General features: G+C 33.2%; 1 protein-coding gene and 1 long non-coding RNA gene across 3 annotated transcripts; both read right to left on the reverse strand.

Annotated features, from left to right (window-relative positions):
- Window positions 1-21,072: 21,072 nt before the first annotated feature.
- LOC106385973 (symplekin-like) lies at window positions 21,073-22,384 on the reverse strand. 2 transcript variants are annotated; one of them, XM_048750879.1, is made up of 4 exons: window positions 21,921-21,983; window positions 21,745-21,828; window positions 21,554-21,657; window positions 21,073-21,463 (listed from the first exon to the last, which is right to left on the reverse strand). In XM_048750879.1, the coding sequence occupies exons 1-4, from the start codon at window positions 21,951-21,953 to the stop codon at window positions 21,361-21,363; spliced, it is 324 nt and encodes a 107-aa protein (XP_048606836.1). In that variant the 5' UTR covers window positions 21,954-21,983; the 3' UTR covers window positions 21,073-21,360. The 2 variants fall into 2 exon arrangements, with proteins under 2 accessions (XP_048606836.1, XP_048606837.1); XM_048750880.1 differs by having other exon boundaries at window positions 21,266-21,458; window positions 21,921-22,384.
- Window positions 22,385-22,417: 33 nt separating this feature from the next.
- On the reverse strand, window positions 22,418-25,081 carry LOC106387012. Its single transcript, XR_007320664.1, has 5 exons — window positions 23,662-25,081; window positions 23,480-23,563; window positions 22,735-23,378; window positions 22,557-22,637; window positions 22,418-22,478 (listed from the first exon to the last, which is right to left on the reverse strand). It is a non-coding gene; the product is annotated as an uncharacterized LOC106387012 (long non-coding RNA).
- Window positions 25,082-26,334: the final 1,253 nt, after the last annotated feature.

The following is a 26,334-nucleotide window of genomic DNA, read 5'->3' on the forward strand; positions in this document are numbered from 1 at the left end:
TTAATATTTTTAGCGGGAAATTAAATATTTTTAGCGGGAAACTAAAATAGAAGACTTTTCAGACGACTTACAAGTAAGTCGTCTGGTTTAAATTATTTAAGCGGGAAAATAATTTTTTTAAAAAAATTTAGGCGGGAATATTTGGACGACTTACATGTAAGTCATCTGTTTTAATTTCTTCACCAGACGACTGAAATGTAAGTCGTCCGAGTAAATTATTCAACAGACGACTAAAATATACGTCGTCCGAGTAAATTATTCAACAGACGACTGAAATATAAGTCGTCCACACCCTAAACATAACCCCTAAACTTAATTATCTAATTAAAGACTTCATAAAATCAAATCAAACTTGAAAAGTGTTTACTATACACATAAATAAACACATATAGGTGAAAACTAATTTTTGAAAAAAAAATTTTAGTTTTCCAAAATCTAACCCTAACAATACATACAATACTACAACATATGTTTGCCAAACTCCTAAACCAAAGTATTTCATGATTCACTACTTCCACTCATCTATCTTCAAAACAAATCAATTTTATCATATCTTAATTTATATCACTTAAAACTGTTTATAATTACTTGATTTTTATTTTTCACGCATCAAAATATTTTTTACAAGATTTATAAATTATTTTTAAAATAAACCGGTACCAGACGACTTACACTTCAGTCGTCCAGACGACTTCCAACATCTCAGACGACTCAGACGATTTACTAGGGCTATATTCGTAAAAATGGCTTATGTTTTTTTGTTTCGTCACAAGGGGCTGAGCTGTAATTTCACTAGGCTTTTAGGTTAGTTTTGCGTTTGATTCAAGTTTGGGTATAAGTTTGGGGTTAAAATCAAGTTGTGGGTTAGTTTTGGCAAAAACCCCTATATATTAGTGATGTATGTTTTAGGTAACATTTTAATGATGCACGTTTTTTAAAATCTCCATTATTAAAATTATGCACTTAAGGATAACTCATGAGTTTTTTTGGTTGATTAAATGACATTATGTCCAAATTTATTTAAAGATATTTCATTAAGGTAACTGAAAAAGACAATCAATAAAATAGGAAGTTTAAATTCATTTAAGCATATTTCATTAATGTAACTGAAAAGACAAGTAATAAATTAGGTAGTTTTATTCGTTTTAGTATATTTCATAAATGCAACTCAAAAAGAGAAGCAAAAAAATAGGGAGTTTAATTAATGAAGTAAGAACATTTTCAAATGAGTACTTATCTTTTAATAATATAGATTAAATGACATTATGTCCAAATTTATTTAAGGATATTTCATTAAGGTAACTGAAAAAGACAAACAATAAAATAGGAAGTTTAAATTCATTTAAGCATATTTCGTTAATGTAAGTGAAAAGACAAGTAATAAATTAGGCAGTTTTATTCGTTTTAGGATATTTCATAAATTCAACTCAAAAAGATGAACAAAAAAATAGAGAGTTTAATTAATGAAGTAAGAACATTTTCAAATGGGTACTTCTCTCCTATAAATAATTAAAAGCTGAAAATTCATAGGAGCGTGGATTAGGATCTAGTTTTAATTAAAATGGAAACTTAATAGATTTAAAAAATAAAAGTAAATTAATAAAATATGCCTTTGGCGGTTATAAATACGATTCTCGTCCTCACAGATTCTCTCGGGAACCACTTTCATTAACCTTTTGGTCATCGCCAGAGAGATCTTTTGAGCAGAAGATAGAAGATGTTTCCTTCATCCGACGCATCCCTAACCGGATTCTTGATGCTCTTCAGATCAATGCTCCACGACTTCGTCCCGGTGCAGCTCCGATCATACTTCTCCGGCTTACTCGAGCGGTTCTTCACTCCGAAATCGAAGAATCTCAAGGTTGTCATCGACGAGAAATTCAAGAACAAAGTCTTCCACGCGGTGGAGATGTACCTCCGCAAAAAGATCGGTCCAGAGATTTATTTTATAATTCATTCGGTAGCTTTGGTGGTGGTGATAATTTTTTTTTACCAAAAAAGAAAAAGATCCGTCCAGAGAAGGAGCGAGTACGAGCGGGCAAAACACCGAAGCAGAAGCACTTGACGATAAAGGAGAAGAGATCCTCGATTCGTTCGAGAACGCAAGGTGATACTGATGCTGTTCTTCGTGGAGTAGTGAGTTTTGTTGAGAAGAGTAAGGTCGAGAGAAGCAAGGCCAAGGAAAGAGCTTTCTATTTGCAAAGATGTTGTGACTAATACGAATGATGATGACAAATAACATAGTGGTTCTTCAGAAAGCAGGTAAACGAAAAGGACAACTAATAGATTTAGTGATTTGTATTAGTGGCAAATTAAGCTTGTAGTTTACATTAAACCATTTATAAAGCTTGTCTTTGACAGAATTTGATATGTTGTGTTGTGTACTTTAATTAAAACCAACTAGTTTATATCCTTTATTTGCTTTAGTTTATTACGTTCATAAATATAAAAGTCATAGAACTTCTGTTTATGTTCGTTGTTTTGTAATGGCTTAATCATTTATAAAAGCCTATAAAAATCGTCATTTGTTTCAAGTTTTAGTTTCTGCAGCTGTTAGTGTTGTTGGTGTTCTTAAGAAAAGAAAAAAACAAAAGAGAAGGAGATTGCATATATATCCACAAAAATTCAAAAAGAAAAAGACTAGTTTTGTTTGCATTAGTAGTTTCCATGTTTACTTTATTTCCTTACCTAAAAGAAAACCAAAGAAAATCTGTCACACGTTGTCGTATCTGTCCGACCATATGTTGTTTTCAGTCCTATTATACCACAAAGTGATGCTGAGATGCGAACAGAACTTGTATTTCCAGACACGAGTAAGCATGCAACGCATATCAAACAAATCAGCATAACTTTGACACCTCCAACATTTGTTCCTAGAGCAGCTGAACATAGTCCATACGCAACAATAGCTGCTGAACCTGAGGAAGATCCGCCTGTAACCTGTTTAACTTTCAGGTGCGTATGGGTTTCTTGTGGTTATGCAATGCAACATATCAGAAAAAAGAAGTAGAAGAGCAAACTCTTGAAAAAGTGGAGTGGATGAAAGAAGCAAGAAACACATTGACGTATAGCATTTTACATCATAAGATTGATTTTTGTTCTCTGCTGTGTTACTTACCCGTAATTTGAATTGTTCCCTGAGGTCCCCATGCCTAACTAATGCATATTTTCCTTGCCAAGTAAGATTACACCACAACTAAGAAGTCTTGAGGCAACCACTGAATCCTTCTACACGAAATGCAGCAAAGTTGTTCCACCTATAGATGAAAAGTCCTATGACAGACTTGTTGTAGCTAAGTGTTTTAAATAAACATAAGAATGACATACTCACCCGTTGTGCTATGTGGTGACCTGTCAAATCGTCCTTGATTGTTACAAAACGATATTGGGGTTCCTACAAAGTTCACATCCAACATGATTAATACATATCTTGAAGATCACATCTAAAAAATTACTGAAGCTGACTCTTCAGTTTTCAAGCAGATAAGAAACAAATAGCTGCTGCATTGATGATCTCCGAGTCTGAAAAATTACCTTCTTCAAACCTCTGCCTAGAAGCTTCAGCTTGCTTTCTGACTTCACTGGCATCAAAGGAAATAAAAAATGGAGTTGTCAGCTTAGATCTGTAAGTATATGCGCAATCACATATCTTCCAGTAACAGATGTATGACCTTGGATCTGCGTGGAACCTACGAGAAGGATCATACTGAGGAGTGAGGAAGACACTTCAACCTCATCGTGAACTTACATCTGCAGAACAAGTATCACAAATGTGAATATGATTTCATGAAGGGCTCAATATTAAGTTAGATGGTCTTCCGACCTAAAACCAATCGGTGATAAGAGGAGTGGTCCATCTATCTTATATACTGTTTAAGATCTTTTATAACTACCGATATGAGACACTTTGTGTCTGATATGCCCCCTCGAGATGATGGTTCTTTAAGCGTCATCGATTGGCCAAATTTGAACCAGATCGATGTGGATCGAGTTAGGCTGCGTGGACTTGGCTCTTATACCATATTAAGTTAGATGGCCTTCCAACTTAAAATCAATTGGTGATAAGAAGAGTGGTCCATCTATCTTATATATTGTTTAGAATCTTTTTCAATTACTGGTGTAAAACACTTTGTGTCTAATATTCAATTGCAAACAAATCAGCTAGTCAGTTGCTAGTTGACATGTGTGTATAAATGAACAAATCACAAACAAAGACGTATATTAATTAACATTCAAAATAATCAATTTTTTTGATAAATGAAGATTTCATATAATTAATTAATTAGTTCTCTCTAAACATTATTTAAGAAATAATTTTAAAAATTTGCTTATGTTTATCACTATACTTATTTGTACGAAAATGGTGTTATGGCTTATTCAACAAAATATAGGTAAGTGAAAAATATGACATGACTTCCATTTTATTATGCTATGTACAATATCTATAATATTAAAGAAAAAATCCTAATAAGATTCTACCTTCGATTTTTCAAGTTATTTACAAGGGAATGTCACCGTCTCTTTTGGAATTTTTGCCTCTTATTCGCCACATATTTCTAGAACAATGACGTTCTCCCATTTTTAAACCAATCAATCATAAATCCAACGCATTATTGAAGGCCCATTGATTTCTACTCTAAATACAGAACTAAACCCCATCGAAGATTTTTTTTTAAAATTATCACTTTCTTTACTATCTATTTTGGTACCATCGATTTTTGTAGGTTTAGATTTTTAGGAAAGAGTAAAAAAAGAACGTTTACGTGGACTAGGTTGATGCAACCAGAAAATGGGTCTGGGCCAATAAGGCTGTGAATTGAGAGTAAACAATGGACATAGGCCAACTTTTCAACAACATAAACATGAATGTAAAGCCCACCATTAAACAAACTTTTTTTAATCAAAAATAATTGTGTTGGAAACAAATGGGTAATGCAAAAAAGTGTTTAATAAAAAAAATATGTGAGAATTTATTTCTTTGTATTTAGAGTGGCCATTGTATTTATATAATTCAAATTTTTATAGATATATGTAGCTATATAATGACTTCTATTAATATTATTTTATATACAACTTTGTATTTAGTTACATTTTTAGTGTGCCTTATTATTTGTTTTCAATATATGTTTTTATTATAAATGATTTTAACAATATATCCTATCCCATGTATCATTATTTTTTTGATCAAAAACACCAAACAATATGACAATCAAATATTTTAAGATTACAAGATTTTAAAAAATCTAATAATATTATTTTAGTTGTAAATATGTATTTTAAATTAACAAAATCTTATGCACTCTTACATTTAAGTGACAATAGTAAAACCTAATACAAATAAAATATACTTTCAATATACACTAAACCCACAATAATTTATTTATGCAATATGCAAATGTAAAATAATAAAAATGATTGATAAATAATGACATATGTTGAAATTTTTTAGAAATAACAAAAGAGACATAAAATGTATAAATGAAGTATATTTTTTTTTTTAGAAATAACAAAATCTAGTTAATGATTAAATTTTTTTAAAAAATTCTAAAATAAAGCAATAAATAAATTTAGCTACATACCCATAAGATGGGTTATTTTATTTAAATTACTTAAAATATATAAATGAAGTATAAAATATTTTCTGTATCCATTTAGAATCTTTAGCAATTATATAAATATCTATATTTTGTTAAAATTAATTGTAAATATATTTTAGTTAACAAATACAAAACTATGATTTCACTGAAATTTAAAATTATAAATAATAAATAAAAATCAAAAATGTAACTAGATCAATTAATCAGCATAAATAAGTGACTACTCTAATTTTAAAATTTTTAATTTATTTAGATTTAAAAGCGATATATCGATAAAATATAAATTTTAGTATTGATGATTAATTTACTAAGATAATAAAAATAATTATTTCAATAGATTTAATATATTTTAAAAAACTTAAAATATAGTTCAAGTATTTGTTTTTGTAAATATATGTACATATTTCATATACATATATTCAGTAAATATAAATATGAGATAAACAAAATTATTTTTGGCTAAATGAAAATAAAGATAACAATTAATTATTTTATAATTTTAGTTTTTTTTATTATTAGACCTCTAAAAATTCTAAATATTACTTAATTTACATTTTTACTTTAAAAACTTTATTTAGTAACATATAGAAGAAAACCAGATTATTACATGTAGTTAGTTAACATAATACGTATAATTATTTTTTGAAATTTTTATTAAAATTACTCTTCAAAATTTAAATTATGAATATAGTAAGGACAATTTTCTCAAATAGTCTTTTTAAGTTTTTGTCACAAAAATAGTCTTGAAAAACTAAAATGACCAAAATAACCTATTTTTATTTTGAAAATTTTAATTTTAATTTTTTATTTTAAAAATTTTCAATTCATCCATAAACTTCATCCCTTAACTCTAAACCCTAAGTCTTAGATTAGTTAACCTTAGGGTTATAAATCCATATTTACCCTTCAATAAAATTTCTTTTGGTCATTTTTCTCATTAGGAGGCTATTTTTGTGAAAATAAATTAAAAAGGAAGCTATCTAAGGGAATTTGTCATATAGTAATATCTCAAGTTAATGTATTCGTTTTATTTCAAAATTTTAAAACTGAAATCTAAATTTACTAACATGTACTAAAACTAAAGTGATATTTCTAATAAATTATTTTTATCTGGTTTTTGAAATATCTAAATTAATAAAATCTATATAGAAGAATGAAGCCAAGTTTTTTTACAAATGTAAATTAATTTTTTAAAATTAATAAAAAATAATATACACAATTTCAAAAATTATATAAAACTTAAAATATATAGATTTAATATATTTCTGTCATTTAAAATTTTGTAAACAAAAATAGTTTTTACGCTTTGAAAACGCATAACAAAATTTAATTTTTTTTCTTGAAAGTTTTATATATTCAATAACAGATTTTATGTGCAAAGCTAAGCAATATATAAAACTGGAAAATACAAAGAAAATCATAATATTTATAAAGCAAATTGTTATATATATTGTATGATAGAATCATCGAACTATTAAATATTGTTATTTAGTTTTGGCCTTGTTCGTATCCTAATTGCAGCGCCAAAGAGAAACGACAAAATAATTATCAAAGGAGGTGGTCTGAAGATGTAGTGATTCACTTCTTATCCAGTAAACTTGCTGCCTGCGATGGTTATGGAAGCTGCTGATTTTTCAGGCGACCATTAAAGTGGATTAATGAGCAGTACCGACAGTTACCGGCGACAATTATATTGCGTTATCATGTTTTTTTTTTCTCCATCGTTCACTTTTTTTATAATCGCTGCTATTACGAACAAGCTTTTGGGAGAGATGAAAAAGTTTGTTATACAAAATATCTTTTTCTTATTTAGAAATGAACATTTACATTTGCTTATATAATAAACTGTACACTAACCAAGACTAAACCATTAAGTTAAATTAGCTTCTAAACCGCTAAACCGGGTATGTATACCAATATGCCCCCTCAAGATGAGATTTCGAAAATGTTATGAAGGCTCATCTTGGACTTAAGATGATTGAACTGATGAGGAAACAGTGGCTTAGTCATAATGTCTGCAACCTGATCAGCTGTGCGAATATGAAGAGTCTTGAGTGTACCTCGATCAAGCCGTTCCCGAACAAAATGACAATCATTCTCTATATGCTTAGTTCGTTCATGAAACACCGGATTTGTAGCAATGTAGATAGCCGCAGTACTATCAGAAAATAAGATTGGAATGGGTGATCGAACCTTCAGATCATTAACGAGTTTGATCAACCAAACCATCTCCTTCGCAGCCTGAGATAAAGCCCGATACTCTGCTTCTGCAGAAGAACAGGAGACAGTCTCTTGTTTCTGTGATCTCCAAGATATCAATGAGTCACCAAGAAACATAGACAAGCCTGAAGTAGATCGTCTACTATCACGGCATGAGTTCCAATCTGCATCAGCAAAGCCTTTCAGAGTCAAGTCAGCGGAAGTTGAGTAGAAAAGACCCTGTCCAATAGTTCCTTTGATGTACTGCAACACTCTATAAACCGCCTGAAGATGAGGTGACTTAGGAGCAGAAGAGAATTGACAAAGTCTGTTGACAGCATATGTAATATCTAGTCGAGTTATCGTAAGATACATGAGCCGACCAACAAGACTTCGATACATCTCTGGATTGTCAATAGGAGTCCCCTCATCAATAGACAAATGAAGATTCGGAATCATAGGAGTCGAGATTGGCTTACATCCAAGCATTCCTGTTGCGGTAAGAGTCTCCAAAGCATACTTTCTCTGACAAATAGAGATTCCCTTACTGCAACGAGCTATCTCGAGTCCTAAAAAATACTTCAAAATACCAAGGTCTCTCAATTTGAATTGTTGAGACAAGTCATGAATTAACCCCTTGGATATAGAAGCACTTGTACTTGCCACAATAATATCATCCACATATACTAACACCGCAAGGAAGTTTCCATCATCACATGTTTTAAGAAATAGAGTGTGATCACCAGTTGCTCTCGTGAAGCCCAAACGTAGCAGAGCAGCAGAGAACTTAATGAACCATTGACGTGATGCCTGTTTTAGACCATATATCGATTTATGCAGGCGAAAAACAGACCCCTTTGGCAATGTGATCCCTTTCCTCTCTGTATACTCCTCTGGAATCTTCATATATATTTCTTCATCTAACTCGCCATTTAAAAATGCATTTGAAATATCCAGTTGATGAAGAAACCAATTTCGAGAAGCCGCTACTTTCAACAGAAAACGTACTGTTGTCATCTTAGCCACGAGAGAAAACGTCTCTGTATAGTCCAAACCTTCTTTCTGAGTAAAACCCTTAGCTACTAAACGAACCTTTCTTCGTTCAAGGGTTCCATCGGCATTGAACTTCAAAGAATAAAGCATGTTACACCCAATAGCTTTCTTCCCAGTCGGTAAAGAAGTAACAGACCAAGTATTTGTATCCCCCATTGCTCCAAACTCTTTATCTACGGCTTCACACCACTTTTATCATCCTTTGCCTCAGAAAATGAATGAGGAATAGGGATTTTGGTGATGTTATTGATGTAAGACAAATGAGAAGTGGAGATTTTAGAATAGGATAATGAAGATGAAATAGGATATGTGACGTTAGAATCCAAGTTAAAACAATGATAATCCTTTAAATGGGCAGGTTGTTTCTTGAATCGAGTAGAAATATGTGGGGAAAGATTAGGAGATGGAGAAATATTTGGTGGTGGTGATGGTGATATATGTGAGGTACCTGAGAAGAAAAATTGTGGTGGTGTGAAGAGGTGTAAGCCGTCTTCAGATAAAGGACTAACAGCCATAGGGAATATCTCCTCATGAAATATGACATTGCGAGAAATATAAACCTGATGGGTCTCCAAATCCAACAACTTGTACCCCTTGTAGCCAGAAGGATACCCCAAGAAGACGCATGCTCTCGATCTAGGCTGAAACTTGTGTCTCTGTTTGGGTGATATTGAGCCATAACACAAACAACCAAAAGTTCTTATCTGATCATACAACGGTTTCTTACCAGTGAGAAGTTCATGCGGAGTCTTGCTGCCAAGTAAAGGAGAGGGTGTCCTATTGATAACAAATACCGCAGTCAACACACAATCTCCCCAATATGCCAAAGGTATTTGGGACTGAAACATGAAGGCTCTAGCAACATTCAATATGTGCTGGTGCTTACGTTCGACGACTGAATTCTGTTCCGGAGTCTCAGGACAAGAGTGAAAAGGTAGAATCCCTTTCTCTTTAAAGAATGCCGTGAACTTAAGCTCGGGTGCATTATCAGATCGAACAGACTTAACCTTCACATTGTATTGATTCTCAACGAGCTTAACAAATGCAGGAAATACTGTAAGAACTTCACTCTTTAGACGCAACAAATAAATCCATGTTGCTCGAGAATAATCATCCACAATCGTCAAAAAATATTTATATCCATCAATTGTCTCAACTGAGAATGGCCCCCAAACATCAATGTGTAAAAGCTCAAAGATCGAATTACACATATTGTTTGAAGAGGAAAAAGATAATTTCTTCTGCTTCGCCAAATGACATATATGACAAAAAGCATTTCCTTTATTCTTCTGTCGTGTAGTTCCCAAATCCTCTGATATCATATCAAGTCGGGAGAGAGAAGCGTGACCGAGCCTGTTGTGCCAAGTTCCAATATCCACAACTGCATTCACCAGTGTAGAATTGTCTTCAACATCGAGCACATACAGGTTACCAATCCTTCTACCCTGACCAATCATCACAGCCTTGGTACGATCCTGTATTTCACAAGAAGAAGGATCAAATATCACCCTAGAACCTTGATCAGTCGTCAAGGAACTAATACTGATAAGATGTAGACGAAACTCAGGTATAAACAAAACATTTCGGAGAAGAATGTGTTTGTTTAACCGAATGTTGCCAATGCCACTAATCTTGATCAGAGATCCATTTGGTAAATTCACAGAGCTCTGAATAGATGTATCCAAAGTAGTAAACAAAGACCTATCATGAGAAACATGATGAGTAGCTCCTGAATCCAAAACCCAAGTCTCATGTCCCAAAATATTTTGAGATACAGTCAAAATACCAATGAAGAAAAATGTAGACGGAGAAAAAGTGATACCCGTAATCTCATCATGAGCTTGAGAAGTAGAGGCTTCATTTGTATGCGAGACTGTAGTGTTATGTAGTTGAGAACTGAACATAGCAATGAACTTTTGGATCTGATCCTTAGTGAGATTGCCAATGAGTCCATCAAAATTAGCAGACTTCACATCAGGCTGAGAAGACAAGTTCATCTGAGCAGCAACAGGTAACGGTTTCTGGAGCTTATCAGGAGTCTTGCCTTTAGATAGATAGCCTGGTGGAAACCCATGCTTCTTATAACACCTCTCTGCTATATGGCCAACTTTGTTGCAGAACGAGCAAATAGGCTTGCCTTTATGGGCACCAGATTGGACATAACATATAGCTGAAGAAGCAGGAGTTGAAGTAACAGTTTCAGATACCTGAAAAGCAGCCGGAGAGATAGCAGTAGCAAAACTCTTCTGACTGTCATCCTGGTCCAAAATGTTATAAACTTCAGTAAGAGAAGGAAGTGTCTTCTTCATAATGATTTGACGCCTGATCACAGCATAAGATTCATTCAACCCTGCCAAAAACTTCACAATCTTAGCACGCTCCGCTTTCAGCTGAAGTCTTTGTGCTTTACCACAGGTACAAGGATCATCAGCTTCTTCACAGTTCTCCAGATTACTCCACAGCGTCTTGAGTTTGGTGAAATAATCCGAGAGAGTCAAAGAACCCTGACGTAAATCCTGAATCTCCTGCGTAAGGTTGTAAGTTCTAGGCAGATTTGTCATATGAAACCTACTGTGTAAATCACGCCAGATATCAGTAGCCTCATTCAGTCGAAGAATACTACGATAGATCTGAGTCGAAACCGAGTTAAGAATCCATGACTTAACAAGGCTATTGCATCTAGACCATATGCGAAAGTTTAAATCGGATTCCGGAGGACGCGGTAACGATCCATCGATAAAACCAATTTTATTCTTCGCATCTAGAGCTATCTTCAAAGCAGCTTCCCAATCATCAAAGTTAGAGCCATCAAGTTTGAGAGAAATTAGCTGTAAACCTGGATGATCGGAAGTATGCATAAAGAACGGTGAGTGAATCGAATCCGTGGGAACAACACCTGTGAAAGCTCGCATAGCCTGAAGATCCGGACCAGAAGACGCCGGAGAAGCGATCGGAGCATTCCGAGACGATGAAGTTGTGGTACGGTTCGATCGACGAGGAATCTTCTTCACTGACACCATCGAAGCTTGAGGAAGAACAGAAAACGAGCTTGATCAAGCTAGATCATGCGAAAATCAAGCTCAATTTCAGCTCTGATACCATATTACGAACAAGCTTTTGGGAGAGATCGATGAAGAAGTTTGTTATACAAAATATCTTTTTCTTATTTAGAAATGAACATTTACATTTGCTTATATAATAAACTGTACACTAACCAAGACTAAATCATTAAGTTAAATTAGCTTCTAAACCGCTAAACCGAGTATGTATACCAATAACTGCAAAACGAACAAGACTTTTATATTATTATTTTTTTGTAACTGAAGACTTTTATATTTTATCTATAATATTTTCGTCGGACTGAAATTACAAAGATCCAAATCGGAAAACCCATTAAACACATAACAAAAACAGATGTGTCCTTTGTAGAATAGCGTAAGTCCAAGTTTGGGGTAGTTTACAAAAGTAAAAAAAGTATTAAGTATCAATATCGACTTTGCTTTTTGTCGAAGACGTAAAATGATACTTTTCTTTGTTCGGACCTTGGTAGAGAACACTTGAACAAGAACACGTAACCCCAAACATATACAATATAATTTAGCAGGGGTCGAAAGGCTAAAGCTATCATGAAACTAAATATTTGTAGATATAATGGCTAAAAGTTTTCCACTTGGATTATATTCTACAAATACTCAAACGAATGGACGCACATTTCCAATTAAATCGGAGGTAAATAGGTGTTAGGGGAACTTTAACCATAACTAAAGTTTTGGTGTCATAGAAAAGCCAAACACTTTAAAAAAAAAAAAAAGTTTTGGTGTCGAATTTTAATTTTCATCTTCAACCATAATATTAAATTCTACACCAAACATGTTATTGTATATTATTAATGTTCTACTTTTAATAATTTAATACATTAATTTTGGCATCTAACACATTAATTATTTACAATTTACTAATTGTATTTTATGCCATTTAAATTGTATGTTTATTTAATAAAATTTGATAATTTAATGTTTTCAATGTTTGTTTTAAAGTTAATTTATATATAATTTTATTGAATTTATGTAAAATAGTAGTTGGAATTAAAATTTTATATATTTAGAAATAGAAAGTGAAAAATAATTTTTTATATACTTTGTTATAATTTGATATAATTGATAATACTCATTTCATTATATTATTAATTAAGCATATTAATAAAAAAATATTTAAATATTTAGTAATTTGAAAATCAAAATGGAAACTATATAATAGTATGATATATTTATTTTTAAAAATAAGCGAAAATATCAATAATACTAATATAATAAAAAGTAATAAATGTATTATTTTAATATTTGGTGTGATAATAGGTGTTACACAAAATTTAGAGTAGCATTATTCACAAAAACACCAAATTTGGTGAAGTATTGTCATTTTTGGTATTTTACTGTTAGATGAAATTACACCAAATTTGGTATTTCATAGCCTTGGTGTATAATTTTTAAATATTAGTTCTAGTATTTTTTGTAATGTTTATTAAATGTACTGGATATAATATTTCTTTCGTTTGTATTTTATCTTTTTAATTATAAACGAATATAAAAACTGTAAAATGATTAAAATATATGAGTAAGATAGTCGACATTCGATAAAATTGGAACAATACATAAAAAAAAAATAGTATAACTCCTGGGCAAAAATGACAAGGACAAAGAAATATTCCGTATTTTCATTTCGTTTTTCTCAAAAAAGAAAGAATGCATATTCATACAAATAACACGTTTTCTTCTTTGATATTAAAGTTGTAGTGTTTTACATAATTATTTTTTATTATTATGACTCACGCATGATATTGTGCTAGATTTTACAAGACATATGATGAAGGATCTCACACACGTCATGTCCTTCAAGAACGTATATGCGATACTATATGGAGTAAATGTGAGATTTGTGGAAAATTGTTTTCTTATCCGCTAATCACTTATTATTGTCGTCTATATATGTGAATCCCATTTTCACAAAGGTTGTCTCACAATAACAAATCCAAAGATTCATGAGCATTCACTCACTTACATTCGAAGAAAACTCTCAGTCCGTTGTGATGCTTGTGGATTTGTCGTCACTCCGGATGTGTTTGATATGTTCGGATGTTTACAATGCGATTTCTTTGTGCACAGAAGTTGTGTCTTATTACCGAGAGTTATAAAACTCGCATGTCACTCACATTATTATCTTTCTCACGTTTTTCATATACTTGATGATGAGGCCGAGTGTGGAGTTTGCAAGGGACGGTTTAGGTCTGGAAATGGAGGATATGCTTGTATTGACAAGACATGCCATTATGTTGTCCATTCAACATGTGCGACAAACAGCAACGTGTGGGATGGCATAGATCATGTCAAAAGAGAACTTGAGGAAGGGAGTAGTTCTAAAGATGCTTCAGTAGAATGTTGAGGGTGATGCAAACACTCCTTTCTACCATAGGGTGATCAAGGCAAGGCAAAATCTGAATCATATTCACCTCTTGACTGATGAGCATGGAAATATTATTGACTCTCTAGAGGAAATAAAGCAGCACGCTATTGACTACTATCAGAGCCTCCTTGGTGGTGTCAACGCCCTTACTACCTTCACCCCATCTGAAATTGCCGCGGTTCTGCAAACTAAATGCTCACCTAGTGCTGTTGATGCACTCTCGGCCCCGTTCACAGACCTCGATATCCAGCAAGCTTTCTTATCTCTTCCAAAGAACAAGTATCCGAGACCTAACGGATACCCTGCTGAGTTCTTCATTGGTAACTGGAAGTCTGTTGGTCGTGATATGATAGATGCTGTTCAAGAGTTTCTAAGTACAGGAGAACTGCTACAACAATGGAATGCAACAATTCTCACTCTTGTACCAAAGAAAGTGAATGCAACTAAGATCACTGAGTTCAGACCGATCTCTTGCTGTAACACGGTCTACAAGGTGGCATCAAAGCTTCTTGCGAACAGGCTCAAGGACCTTCTTCCAACCCTCATATCCTCCTCGCAGTCTGCTTTTGTTCCAGGAAGATTATTGGTGGAAAATGTGCTTCTAGCAACAGAACTTGTCTCAGGCTATAACTGGAAGAAAATATCAAAGCGGTGTATGTTAAAGATCGACCTGCAGAAAGCTTTTGATACACTCGACTAGGACTTCATTCTATTTACTTTGGAGGCACTTGACTTCCCGCCTAGCTTCAGGAAGCTCATCGAAAAGTGCTTAACGTCAACCCATTTCTCAGTTGCTATAAAAGGAGAGTCTTGTGGATACTTCAAAGGAACAAGAGGATTGAGGCAAGGTGATCCTTTGTCGCCTTATCTGTTTGTTCTAGCCCTGGAGGTATTTTCACAACTGCTGATAAAGAAATATGTTGATGGGTCTGTTGGATTTCATCCGCAAACGAAGGATCTTAAGGTTACACACTTATCCTTTGCGGATGATCTTATAATTTTCTCTGATGGCTCTGTAAACTCAATAAAATGCATTGCTGATACATTAGAGGACTTTTCTCTCTGGTCGGGATTACATATGAACAAGTCCAAAACAGAACTATTTGCAGCTGGCTTGAACACTGATGAAACCATAGACATCTCTCGCCTTGGGTTCAACTTGCACTACAAGAAAACATCAATTTTGAGACTATTCTTGCAACTGCTTTAGCTGGTTGCAAAATGAGGTGACCACTTTATAACTAATTTATAACTATTTTGCAACTACAATAAATAAGTTATATATTAGTCACATATTTGCGACCAAGATGAGCTATGGCAATTCAGTCGCTTATTTTGAGACACATAACTAGTTAGCGTAGTGACAATATAGTATCATTGTTATGACTAATTTGCAACTATTTTTGTAATTACAAATCTGTAGTTACAAATTGGTCATAAAATATTGTTAATCCGTAGTTGCAAAATTGTAGCTACAACTTTGCAACAAATTTGTGACTAATTAGTTTAGATAAAAACAAAGAAGTCACGAATTAGTTGCAAATTTCATACATATATTATCACAGTCAATTAATATAATACTTCAAATAATACATGTATACGATAGGTAAATTTGCATGTATTCCAACCATGTAATTGACGTAAAATGTACTTTGAGGTTTAGTAAAAATGTTAATACAAATATTTTGTAACTTTTTTGCAACTCTAAAATGTATTGTAGTTATAGTAGCAAACTGTATCATTATTTACAATCAGATAAATTTAATTATTCATATGCATTAATTATATAATATATCATTAGTTAACAATCTAATAAACAAAAAATAATGAATTTGAGTCACTATCAAAATCAAATAAATGCAAGAAGCTAATCATATCTTGCATATATTAGTCACTCGCAAAAGACATGTAACATGTTTGTATTGCATTCATGTGGTCTTTTTTTTACTTAGGTTGAGTCACCAAAAAATTATTTAGGATATAGAGAATAAATTTGTCACTACTTGGTTAGGGTCAGCATTATAACTTAAAAAGTTGCAATGGTGTCAAATCAGTGACATAAAACAGGTTGTGGTCTTAAATTAGTCGCTTGTGAGACGATAATTGTAAATTTAATATTTTCTACAAATGATTTCTATAGTTAAAATTATTGAACAACTTTCTTTTGATTACGACTAATGTTATACAATTATATATACATATATTGAATCTATAGGTATTTATTTTTTTATTTTTTTATTTATTTTTTGATCAAACAATCTATAGGTATTTAAATGATAGTATACGTCAAATAAAATTCTTCAAGGTTTAAATTTTGGGCACTGTTATGTGACTTTAAATACACAAGGAGCAATCTTATCTTGTGACTAATTTACTACTATAAACATTTGTAACTAACTTGTGACCAACAATATTTGTATTCAGCCACTCAACCCAATAAATAGCGTAGTTAGACTGAAGTATCAAATATATAGTCCCAAAAAAAATTGAAGTTTAAAATATATAGTCATTTAGATTAAAAACTTGATTAAATTATTTTACATTAATGATTTTTAAGTAATAATTATTTAGTATACAATCATATATCTTTTTACATCTAATTTTTTTAAATAAAAATAATATTTGGAGTTTAGGGTATCATTAGCATTTAATTTGGGACTGAAAAACATAATAAAGTTGCAAATTAGTCACAAGTAATAGCAAAGTTGTTACTGTTTTGCCACTGCAATCATATTTATTGGAAAAATTAACCAAAATATATTATTTTCTTATATTGTTTTATTATAAATTATTAGTAAATAACATTACACCCAAAAATGACCATATCTTGTATAAAATATAAGAAATGATATAATTTGGATATATGCACATCTTCACAAAACCTATGTTATCTAATGTAATACATTCATGTGTCATTATTTGGATTTGGGTAGATATATTTTTCAATTAGATAGTTCTACATTAATGATTTTGTAAACTATATTTACTTAATTTATAATCATTTGTATTTTTCAGATATAGTAGTTTTTAAAAGCAATGAAATAATATTCAAGGTTTAGGGTATTGTTAGTCACTATTTTGCAACCATTTGTCTAAAGGTAGTTGCACTTTGGTAGTATAATTTGGCTGATAAAAGGTTGCCTCTGATTGGTTAATTCACAAAGGGAAGGATCGACCTTTGTTAGTTATCCACCGTTGATATCAGTAAAACTAATGGCTGCGATTTAATCAAGTTTTAAAATTTTCTACTTCTTTTCTTCCTCTTCTCTGCCCTCTCATCGTCAGTTTCAGAGATTGAACTTTTTTTTTGGCTTCTCTTCATCTTCCTTTTTTGTGCTCTCCCCTCATCACTTTTTTTTCTTTTTCTTTCTTTCATTTCTTTTAGTTTTCTTTCTTTGTCTTCATCTCATTATACAATTTCTAATTGATTTTTGTTTTCTTTACAGATCTGTGAAGAAGTAGCAGTGATGAAACGGAGAAATGGTGGTGTGACGGAGAAGACGCGTCGGAGGTAGTTGCGTCGTAACAGATCGGAGCAATGGCAGAGAGTCTGTGTGTATCAAACCAACTCCGGTCGCCCCACAACCAGATCCAGTCGTCGCTTCAGATGGAATCACTCCGGTGGTACGGTACCGGAGAAACCGGAGCCAGTGGAGAAGCCGGTGGCGGAACCCGTCCAGTGCATGAACCCATAGAGATGATGATTGTGTGTATTTGTGTATATATATGTATTTATCTTTGTAATTTCAACTTTTTAAGTAAATATGAAATTGATATTTAAATTTTAATTCCGAAATTGATATTTAAAATTTAATAAATTTAGTTTGTAGATTAATAGATTCAAAATTTCAAATTAAGAGTTTGTTAATCACTAAATTTTTGTAACTAAAATTGTAAAGATTTCAATAATGTAGTTGCTAAATAGTCATAAATCTTCATGACTAATTTGTAACTAACTATCAATGTAGTAGTCACTAGCTTTAGCCACTAAGGAGGTTTGATTTAGTGGTAAATTTTGCAATTACTTTGTCACTATCGTTAATATCACCAAACTGCAACTCCGATTTGTGACTTTAATAGTGGTCTTACATTAGTTACAAAATTAGCCACTAATTATGATGTCTCACTTTAGTCGCAGCATGCCAACTAATTTGCGACCGCAATGATTTGCGACGAGTTTTTTCTAACGTTCACGGGTAGTTGTAAAAAAGTATTTAAAAACTTATTTGCTACTATTCCGTTACTATAATTGCAGTGGCAAAATGAATGTTTTCTTGTAGTGTTGGGTTCACTGCCAATCCGCTATTTGGGACTTCCTCTAATGTATAGAAAGCTGAGAATCTCCGACTATAGGCCTCTCCTGGATAAAATCTCTGCGAACTTCAACTGCTGGTCTGCAAAAGCTTTATCCTTTGCAGGAAGGAGACAGCTTATATCATCTGTCATATATGGTTCCATTAATTTTTGGACGTCAGCGTTTGTGCTTCCAAAGGGTTGCATAAAGAAGATTGAAAGTCTTTGTACTCAGTTTCTATGGGGAAGTACTGAGACGAAGAGATGCGTTGCTAAAGTATCTTGGAAAACCGTTTGTTTGCCTCGCAAGGAAGGTGGATTAGGACTAAGAGACATTGGCCTCTGGAACAAGAACCTCTGCCTAAAGCTAATATGGAACCTCTTAAAGAAGACTGATTCTCTATGGGCAAGCTGGCTTCACCATTATAGACTAAAGGATGAAAGCTTTTGGAGTTTAGATGAAAACAAGACTACCTCATCTACATGGAGATCTTTACTCTCTTTGCGTGGCCTGGCCTCTAGATTCCTGCGACCTAAACTGGGCAATGGTCGCTGTATAAGCTTCTGGTACGACAATTGGACACCACTGGGGCCTCTTCTTGACAAATTTGGAGAGTCAGGACCGAGACAGCTCTCCATAAGCATCTCTGCGACTGTTTCAGAGGCCTGTAATGACAGGGGATGGTTACTAAGGGGAGCCCGCTCTCCTCTAGCTGAGGAACTGCAGACTTATCTCACCACTGTTCCCCTTCCCACTCTAAATCTAATGGACGATACCTATGTGTGGGACATCAACGGTGATGAATTGCAAGAATTCTCCACCAGCAAAACCTGGGAAGCTGTTCGAAACAGAGAACCAGAGCAGCAATGGACACAAAGCATCTGGTTCAAGGGTCATGTCCCCCGACACGCGTTTACTGCCTGGGTTATCTACCAAGATCGAATGGGTGTCACTTCGTGATACAGTCACCAGCAGGACTCTAAAAATGATAGTGGCGCAGGTAACAATTACCAATATCTGGACGGAGAGAAACACCAGGCTCCATGTTGGAGAAGCTCGGAGTCCGGCTACTATTTTCAGGTTGATTGATCGTTTCATCAAAGATGTTATCCTTGGCAAAAGGAAGCTCAAGAAATTTCAACCTTTGATGCAGCTTTGGATACGTTATGAGTAATCTTTTGGAACTCATTGGATGTTAGCTTAGTCTTGTTTATTTTTTGCCAAGACTAACTTAACTTTGGTTTAAACTTTTGTATCTTTACAAACCTTTCTCATATTTATATGAAATTCACATTTTGGCAAAAAAAAAAAAGATGCTTCAGTACTAGAAGAGATGGATGACAAGAAAGTACATCATTTTAGCCATGAGCATGGCTTATCGAGAATCCATGTCATCGATGAAGAATGTTGGCAGCTACGTGAAGCATGTATCCTTCCTATTGATATGGGTACTTTCTTGCGTTGCAAGGAATGCAGTTTTGCCCTCCATGAAGAATGTGCTCGCCTACCACCGGAAATGGATCATCCGTCGTTACATCGCCATCGTTTAACACTGAAGGTCCAAATGAACATCAACGAAGGGTTTTTCACCTGTTCTGTTTGCAAGCAAATGTCTTGTGGTTTTATGTATCGATGTTGCCAAGAAGATTGTTGGTTCGAAATAGATGTTAAGTGTGCTTCCTTTACCGACCCATTCAAGCATACAACCCACAGATGCCCTCTCTATCTTACACTAGAAGATCATGGGTATTACTTGTGTCGTGGTTGCCATGTACCTTCAACTACTGTGGCAACTTGTACCACATGTGAAGACTCCTCCTTTGATTTCAAATGCTTGAACTTACCTCCTGTGATCAGATATAAGTATGATGTTCATCCACTGTACCTATACTCTGGTACAGAATACTACAAGAAACCACTGCTGGAAAAGATACCATACTCTTGGTGTGACGTTTGTGAAAAACAAATACTCGAAGATTTATTGTTCTACGTATGTTTCGATTGCCGCATCGCTCTACATGTTACGTGCATCTTAGGAAACTATCCTTATATGAAACCTGGCCATAATATCAAAGTGGAGGGTCTCGAGATTCAGATCGCTTCAAACAGTGGTGCTTGTAGGCCAATGTGCCATTCGTGTGGCAGTCACTGCGGAGACAAGTTGGTATTCAAGCACAAGGATTTATGTTTCTGTTCTTTGACGTGTATTATTAGTTATTACGTTTTTTTTTTTTGCTAAAACGTATTAGTTATTACTTATGAGTAAATACAATGTTATAGTAAAATGCAATGCATGCGGTTGTAATGTGGAAGGAAATAAATTATGAATCTCTTAACAATTTCAGAACTTTTAAATTTGTTTAAACTGCTCAAAAGATATAAGATGTTTTGGGGTTATTGATTGTTATTTTTAAATATTTTATATAATGTATATTCTGAACTTTTTGAATTCTCTATCTTTCTCTTTATAAGAAACAACGTTGAAGCGATCCTACATCCACTACAAGTGCGTGACCCCTTCTCGTGGCCACGGTGAAGTTTTTATAATTAAGAAATATACACAAAAAAGGGGTAACAAATGAAAGACCACACACACACGCTGGGGCTACCATGCTGGTCTTGCTACTAAAATCTCAAACACAGAAGTAGTAGTCAGATATACGTGTGGTAGCCAGTCTCGAGCCAATCGACAAGAAGCTTTCAGTATCTGTGATTTGTCTCCTTCAAACACTTCAACTTTGTCGATAGGTGTGTGGGTCACGTTAAGGCTGCCGCATGAATAGATGAAGCTGCATCTGAAGGGTGCATTTGTGAACGTGAATCTTGCCCATTTTCAAGCCCAAGAACTGAAAGAGCTGAACTGGTAAAACATGCACCAAGATTCAGTATCTGACATTACTTAAAAGACTCTGCATAACGAAGTGTCTGTTTGATTTTTGAGAGGACGTACTTTGGTAGAGAAGCTCTGATAGTTGGCTGATTCGCATAAGCAATAAGAGAAGGTCTTAGATCAGGAAACTTCTTCATGATACTTTCGAGTTGAGGCATTGGTAACTGCAATACAATACCAAAGAATCGTTTAGAACTCCTGTACATATACTTAACTCGTATATTCTTCTTCGATCACGTTTCTAATTGTACCTCCAACAAGACGGGGAAAGAATGTGGTTGTGTCTGAGACACACATTTCAAGAAGCCAGGCCACAATTTTGGCAGTCTCCAGATCTGCATCCAAAAAAATATTCCATCATAACCACACTAGAGGGAAAATATTATCTCAAAGCTGATCCTTTTATTTGAGCTTAAAATTTACTCACCTGCCTACTCACCAACTTGGAAAGGATTTCCATGACAACGTCAACCTGGACAAAACAAATCAGAAATTTATTTATTCTGACCAAAAGAATCCAGACTTTCTATTACTTAAACCAAAGACTTGAGAAAAAAAAAATTGTTGTATATTCCTACTTAAACTCATGATTTCCAAATAGACTTGCTAGCTACATGTTAGTCCTCATGATAGGAACCAAAGATTTTCAGATAATCTTGTGCGTGATATGAATTCTCTCTATATCCTGATTTACGAAAATACAGTATTTATGTTAATCTTATTCACTTTTCCTAGAGTGTACTTCTACGTTTTATTATAAATGGGTATGAGTCTCATATGTGAGACTTATCCAAGTAAGAGAGAGCTTCGGAATGAGGAAACATAAATATTTGTTACTTTGATTCAGTTTTAAGAAAGAGCTTTTGGGGTTTTACGTCACTTTGTTCTTAACTTTACCCAGTACGACACTTACCAGTGTAGGAAAAGCATCGACTGCCTGAATTACTGTTCTCATGAAGAGCAAAGGCAGAGGTGTTCGATCAACCTGAAACCAAAAAAGTATCGCAGATGTGAATATCTAAACCATTAGTTCTTTTCAAAGATATGTTCGCTTTTGACATACCATCTGACCGAGAGCCTTTGCTAAGACTTGCTGCGTGAAAACAGTGCGTTGTTCAAAGCAAGCTGAACATGCATCTGTTATCTGAAAACAACCCACAGCCAAATGAGATAGAGATGGTAACGAAAGCATTTGAAGTGCAGGCAACAAGCCCTAAACAAGATGAAAAGTCAGGAAATACCTTTTTCAGTGGTGGCCCATTCTTCTCAGGAACAACATCGTGGATAGCAATCAGTACCTCGGCAGGTGTGAGGGCAAGGCCGGTACGAGCAGAACCCTATCACAGATATAACAAAAACGATTTGCCAAGTTGTTACAGCGGAAGAAAGTATATAATCCGACAGAGAGAGAAACACTTCTCAGACAAAAAAGATCACCGTATGAATGTCAAATAGGAAACTAAAACCAATGGAACGAATTATATGCAACAATGTTCCGACATATATAATTAGAGGATGAACCACGAGAATATGCAGATACCTGTAATATATGAGCTAGTACAAGTTGGAACTTCTCAGGTGGAAGATTAAGAAGCAGGGGAAAGATAGGCAGAACCTGTTACATCATGAATTGCTACCACTGATGAGCAATTTATAGGACCAGAAATTTTTCAGAATTCTTCCATGGTTACTAGTTCTTATTTATTTCCACATTTTCGAATAGTTATATTAACAGGGTGTAAAAGAAAAAGAAAAACTGCAAGCCTTCATCTTCTTCATTGAAAAAGTAGTGGAAAATAAAAAGAGCAGAATCCATGGAAAGAATGTAGAAAATTACCTCGTCTTTAGTGAGTGAAGAAAGCAACGGAATAAGAATTGAAACATCCTGCAGAACACAACTTTTTGTAAGGCTTTGCAATCTTGATTTTCATAAATATATACGCACAAGAAAAAATATACGAGAGAGCTCTTCACAACAAATCAAACCTTTAGCTTAGTTTCATATAGATGCTTTACGGTAGCAATCAAATCCGACGAAGGTGCCACTTCTTGTGTCAATATTTGCAACACCTGACATTAAAAAAAACAAACAGGGAGCATGATTCAAAATTAGAAAATATTTTGACGCCAACGTGGATATATTACAGGAATACACCGAAGCTACTTACCAATGTCAATAAATTTTCACTTCCCTTAGGAGGGTCAGATATTATATGGAGCAGTTCCTTATAAGATGAACCTAATTCTCGTATCAAGATAGGTACGTGTCGATGAAAAGCCTGAACCATTCAGAAAGTTACCAATATAATACATTTACTAGGTGATATCCGCGTCCGTGCGCAGAGTGAGGTGCATATTTGAAACTTTATATTGTATGTTTAATAAATATACGTTACATATACAATTGTAAATTGTTACGATTTTGTTCTTTTTTAATATGAAAACACCACAATTCAACTAATATTTGATGTCATCAAGTATATATCTCTTTGCAATGTTTTCTTACATAATGAGCTTCGTGAAAGTAAATTCAGTCAGGCGTGGATCTTCATAAGACGGCTCAAGTGATGCAGTTAGGCGTAGATCCTCATAAGACATGTAGTATTGTCGGTTGTCAATTCGTCTATGTAATCTTTCTCATAATTGTAATGCCATAATAAATCAGCGTTAAAAAAAAAAGAGCTTCGTGAAACATATGTTGATCTCGATTGTATTATTTTATAATATAATAGTACATAATATTTTAGGTTGTGCGCGAAATGAAATAGTTCATTAGATTATTTATTATATGTTGTACGAAATGATTTATTGTATACCTTTTTCTAGGGATGGACATTTATATATCTGTTCAGATTATGTTGATCTATTCGAATTTTAAGTTTTTAAAGTTAGAAATTTAAATCGTATTCGAATATTTATAAATTTTGGTTTTGGATAGTAGGATCGATTCAGATTCGAGTTCGGGTATCCATTTTGATTATGTATTTTTTAACAAAAATCTAACTATACTTAAATCCTCAAAATAAAATAAAATAATATAAAACAAAAAAAATTGAATAATGTAAGACTAAATATTTAAATTTACATAAAAATTAATTCAATTTAAATATTTGGATGGAGAACAAATAAATATTTTTAGTATCTTGAATACTTTTGGTTACTTTTAAATATTTATTTGTGATTATGTTGATAATTTATAAATATTTTCATATTTTTAATATCTAATATATATAAAATAATTAACATATTTAAGTATGTAATCGGATTTAGATATTTTGATATTCAAAATATTTTAGTTTGGGTCAGATTCAGATCTGGTTATCTAGATATTAATTTTTAGATTAATCTAAGTATTTAATCAGTTTTAATTTGTGTTTAGTATTACTTTCAAATCTACTTCGGTTCGATTCTTCAGATCCATATATTTTACTCAGACATACTTTCTTCCAATAATATAAAACAAAATAAAATAAATGTAAAACAAATATTTTGGGTTTATTTAACATACATAATTATTAGATCATACTTCAAGAATGTCAATATAAATGGTTGGGCGCCATGTCAATATTGTTGGGCATGTTGCAAAACTGACGTAGTCAATAACCAATAACTTGTATTTTCTTATAAAAAATTATTGGTAAATATAATAAAACATGATACAATCGAGTGAAAGGTGTTACAACTGTGTGGAAAATAATGTAATCTCTTCGGTCGGCACCTGAATTATGTTTTTCACTCGATTTCATGAACTTTTTTTCTTTTAAAGCTTTTCTGATTTCTAATTTTTTCTAACAATCTGATTATGTTTCGAATTCTTGGTCTGATATGAAAACTCTGTAAAAAAACAATATGTGGCTAAACTAAAGATCCAACTCTGTGTTTAGTGTTTTTTTATCTTAATTTTCTTAATTCATAATCAATCACAATTATTTATTGCATTCGTGTACATAAACCTTAACCATGGCTAAGTTCGGCAAGATACAAAAATTTTAGTGTCTAAAACATTTTAGTTGTTCTGAATCTTAATAATTTTATAATTTATTTCTTTCAAAATATTATTATTTTATAATTATACAGAGAGAATTCATATTCATTAGTAGGCCTGGGCGTTCGGGTACCCGTTGGCATTCGGATCGGGTTTTTTGGGTTTTCGGATTTTCCGGTTTACGCTTCTAGGTCCCATACTAAAATTTTATTAGTACGGGTCGGGTTCGGATAATAACACTTCGGGTTCGGTTCAAAATTGTATTGCATCATAAAACCCATAAAGTAATCATATATCATACGGATTCGGATTATATCGTTTTGGTTTGGATATAACCAAAGCAAAAAACAAAATTTTTGAAGTAAAACATAAAGAAAAATATCTAAATTAAATAAAAATTAATCTCTCACATATAAAATTGATAAAATAATAATAAAATGTTAAACCAAGAATGAAAACAGACATCATTTGTAAACAATATGTATTGCCTTATAGAGAGTAGACCTTTTTATTTCAATGAGCAAATTATAAAATACTTATTTATAACTAATTGTGTACTTAAAGCATTTATTAGAATTTTAATATTTATTATTATTATATATAATATTGCCACAAATATTGAATTTAATAATTGGAATACTTATATATATTTCAAAATATTCATATTGACTATTAATTTTGGATTTTTTGGGTTACCCGTTCGGGTTCAGTTAATAACACTTCGGGTTTGGATTTTTTTGTACCACCCTACAAGACCCGTTCGGGTATTTTCACGTTTCGGGTCGGATAACAGGTCGGATTTTTCGGTTCGGGTTCGGTTCGGATTTCGGGTTTCAGATTTTATGCCCAGACCTAT

This window comes from Brassica napus, chromosome C3 (assembly GCF_020379485.1).
Source record: "Brassica napus cultivar Da-Ae chromosome C3, Da-Ae, whole genome shotgun sequence".
In the NCBI taxonomy this organism is placed as follows: domain Eukaryota; kingdom Viridiplantae; phylum Streptophyta; class Magnoliopsida; order Brassicales; family Brassicaceae; genus Brassica; species Brassica napus.

Coding starts and splice junctions, on each gene's coding strand:
- LOC106385973 (XM_048750879.1), bottom strand. CDS start 21,953: ATGGAAATCCTTTCCAAGTTGGTGAGTAGGCAG. Junction 21,829..21,920: donor CCAAGTTGGTGAGTAGGCAG/GTGAGTAAATTT, acceptor TTTTGGATGCAG/ATCTGGAGACTGCCAAAATT. Junction 21,464..21,553: donor ATCAGAGCTTCTCTACCAAA/GTACGTCCTCTC, acceptor ATGTTTTACCAG/TTCAGCTCTTTCAGTTCTTG.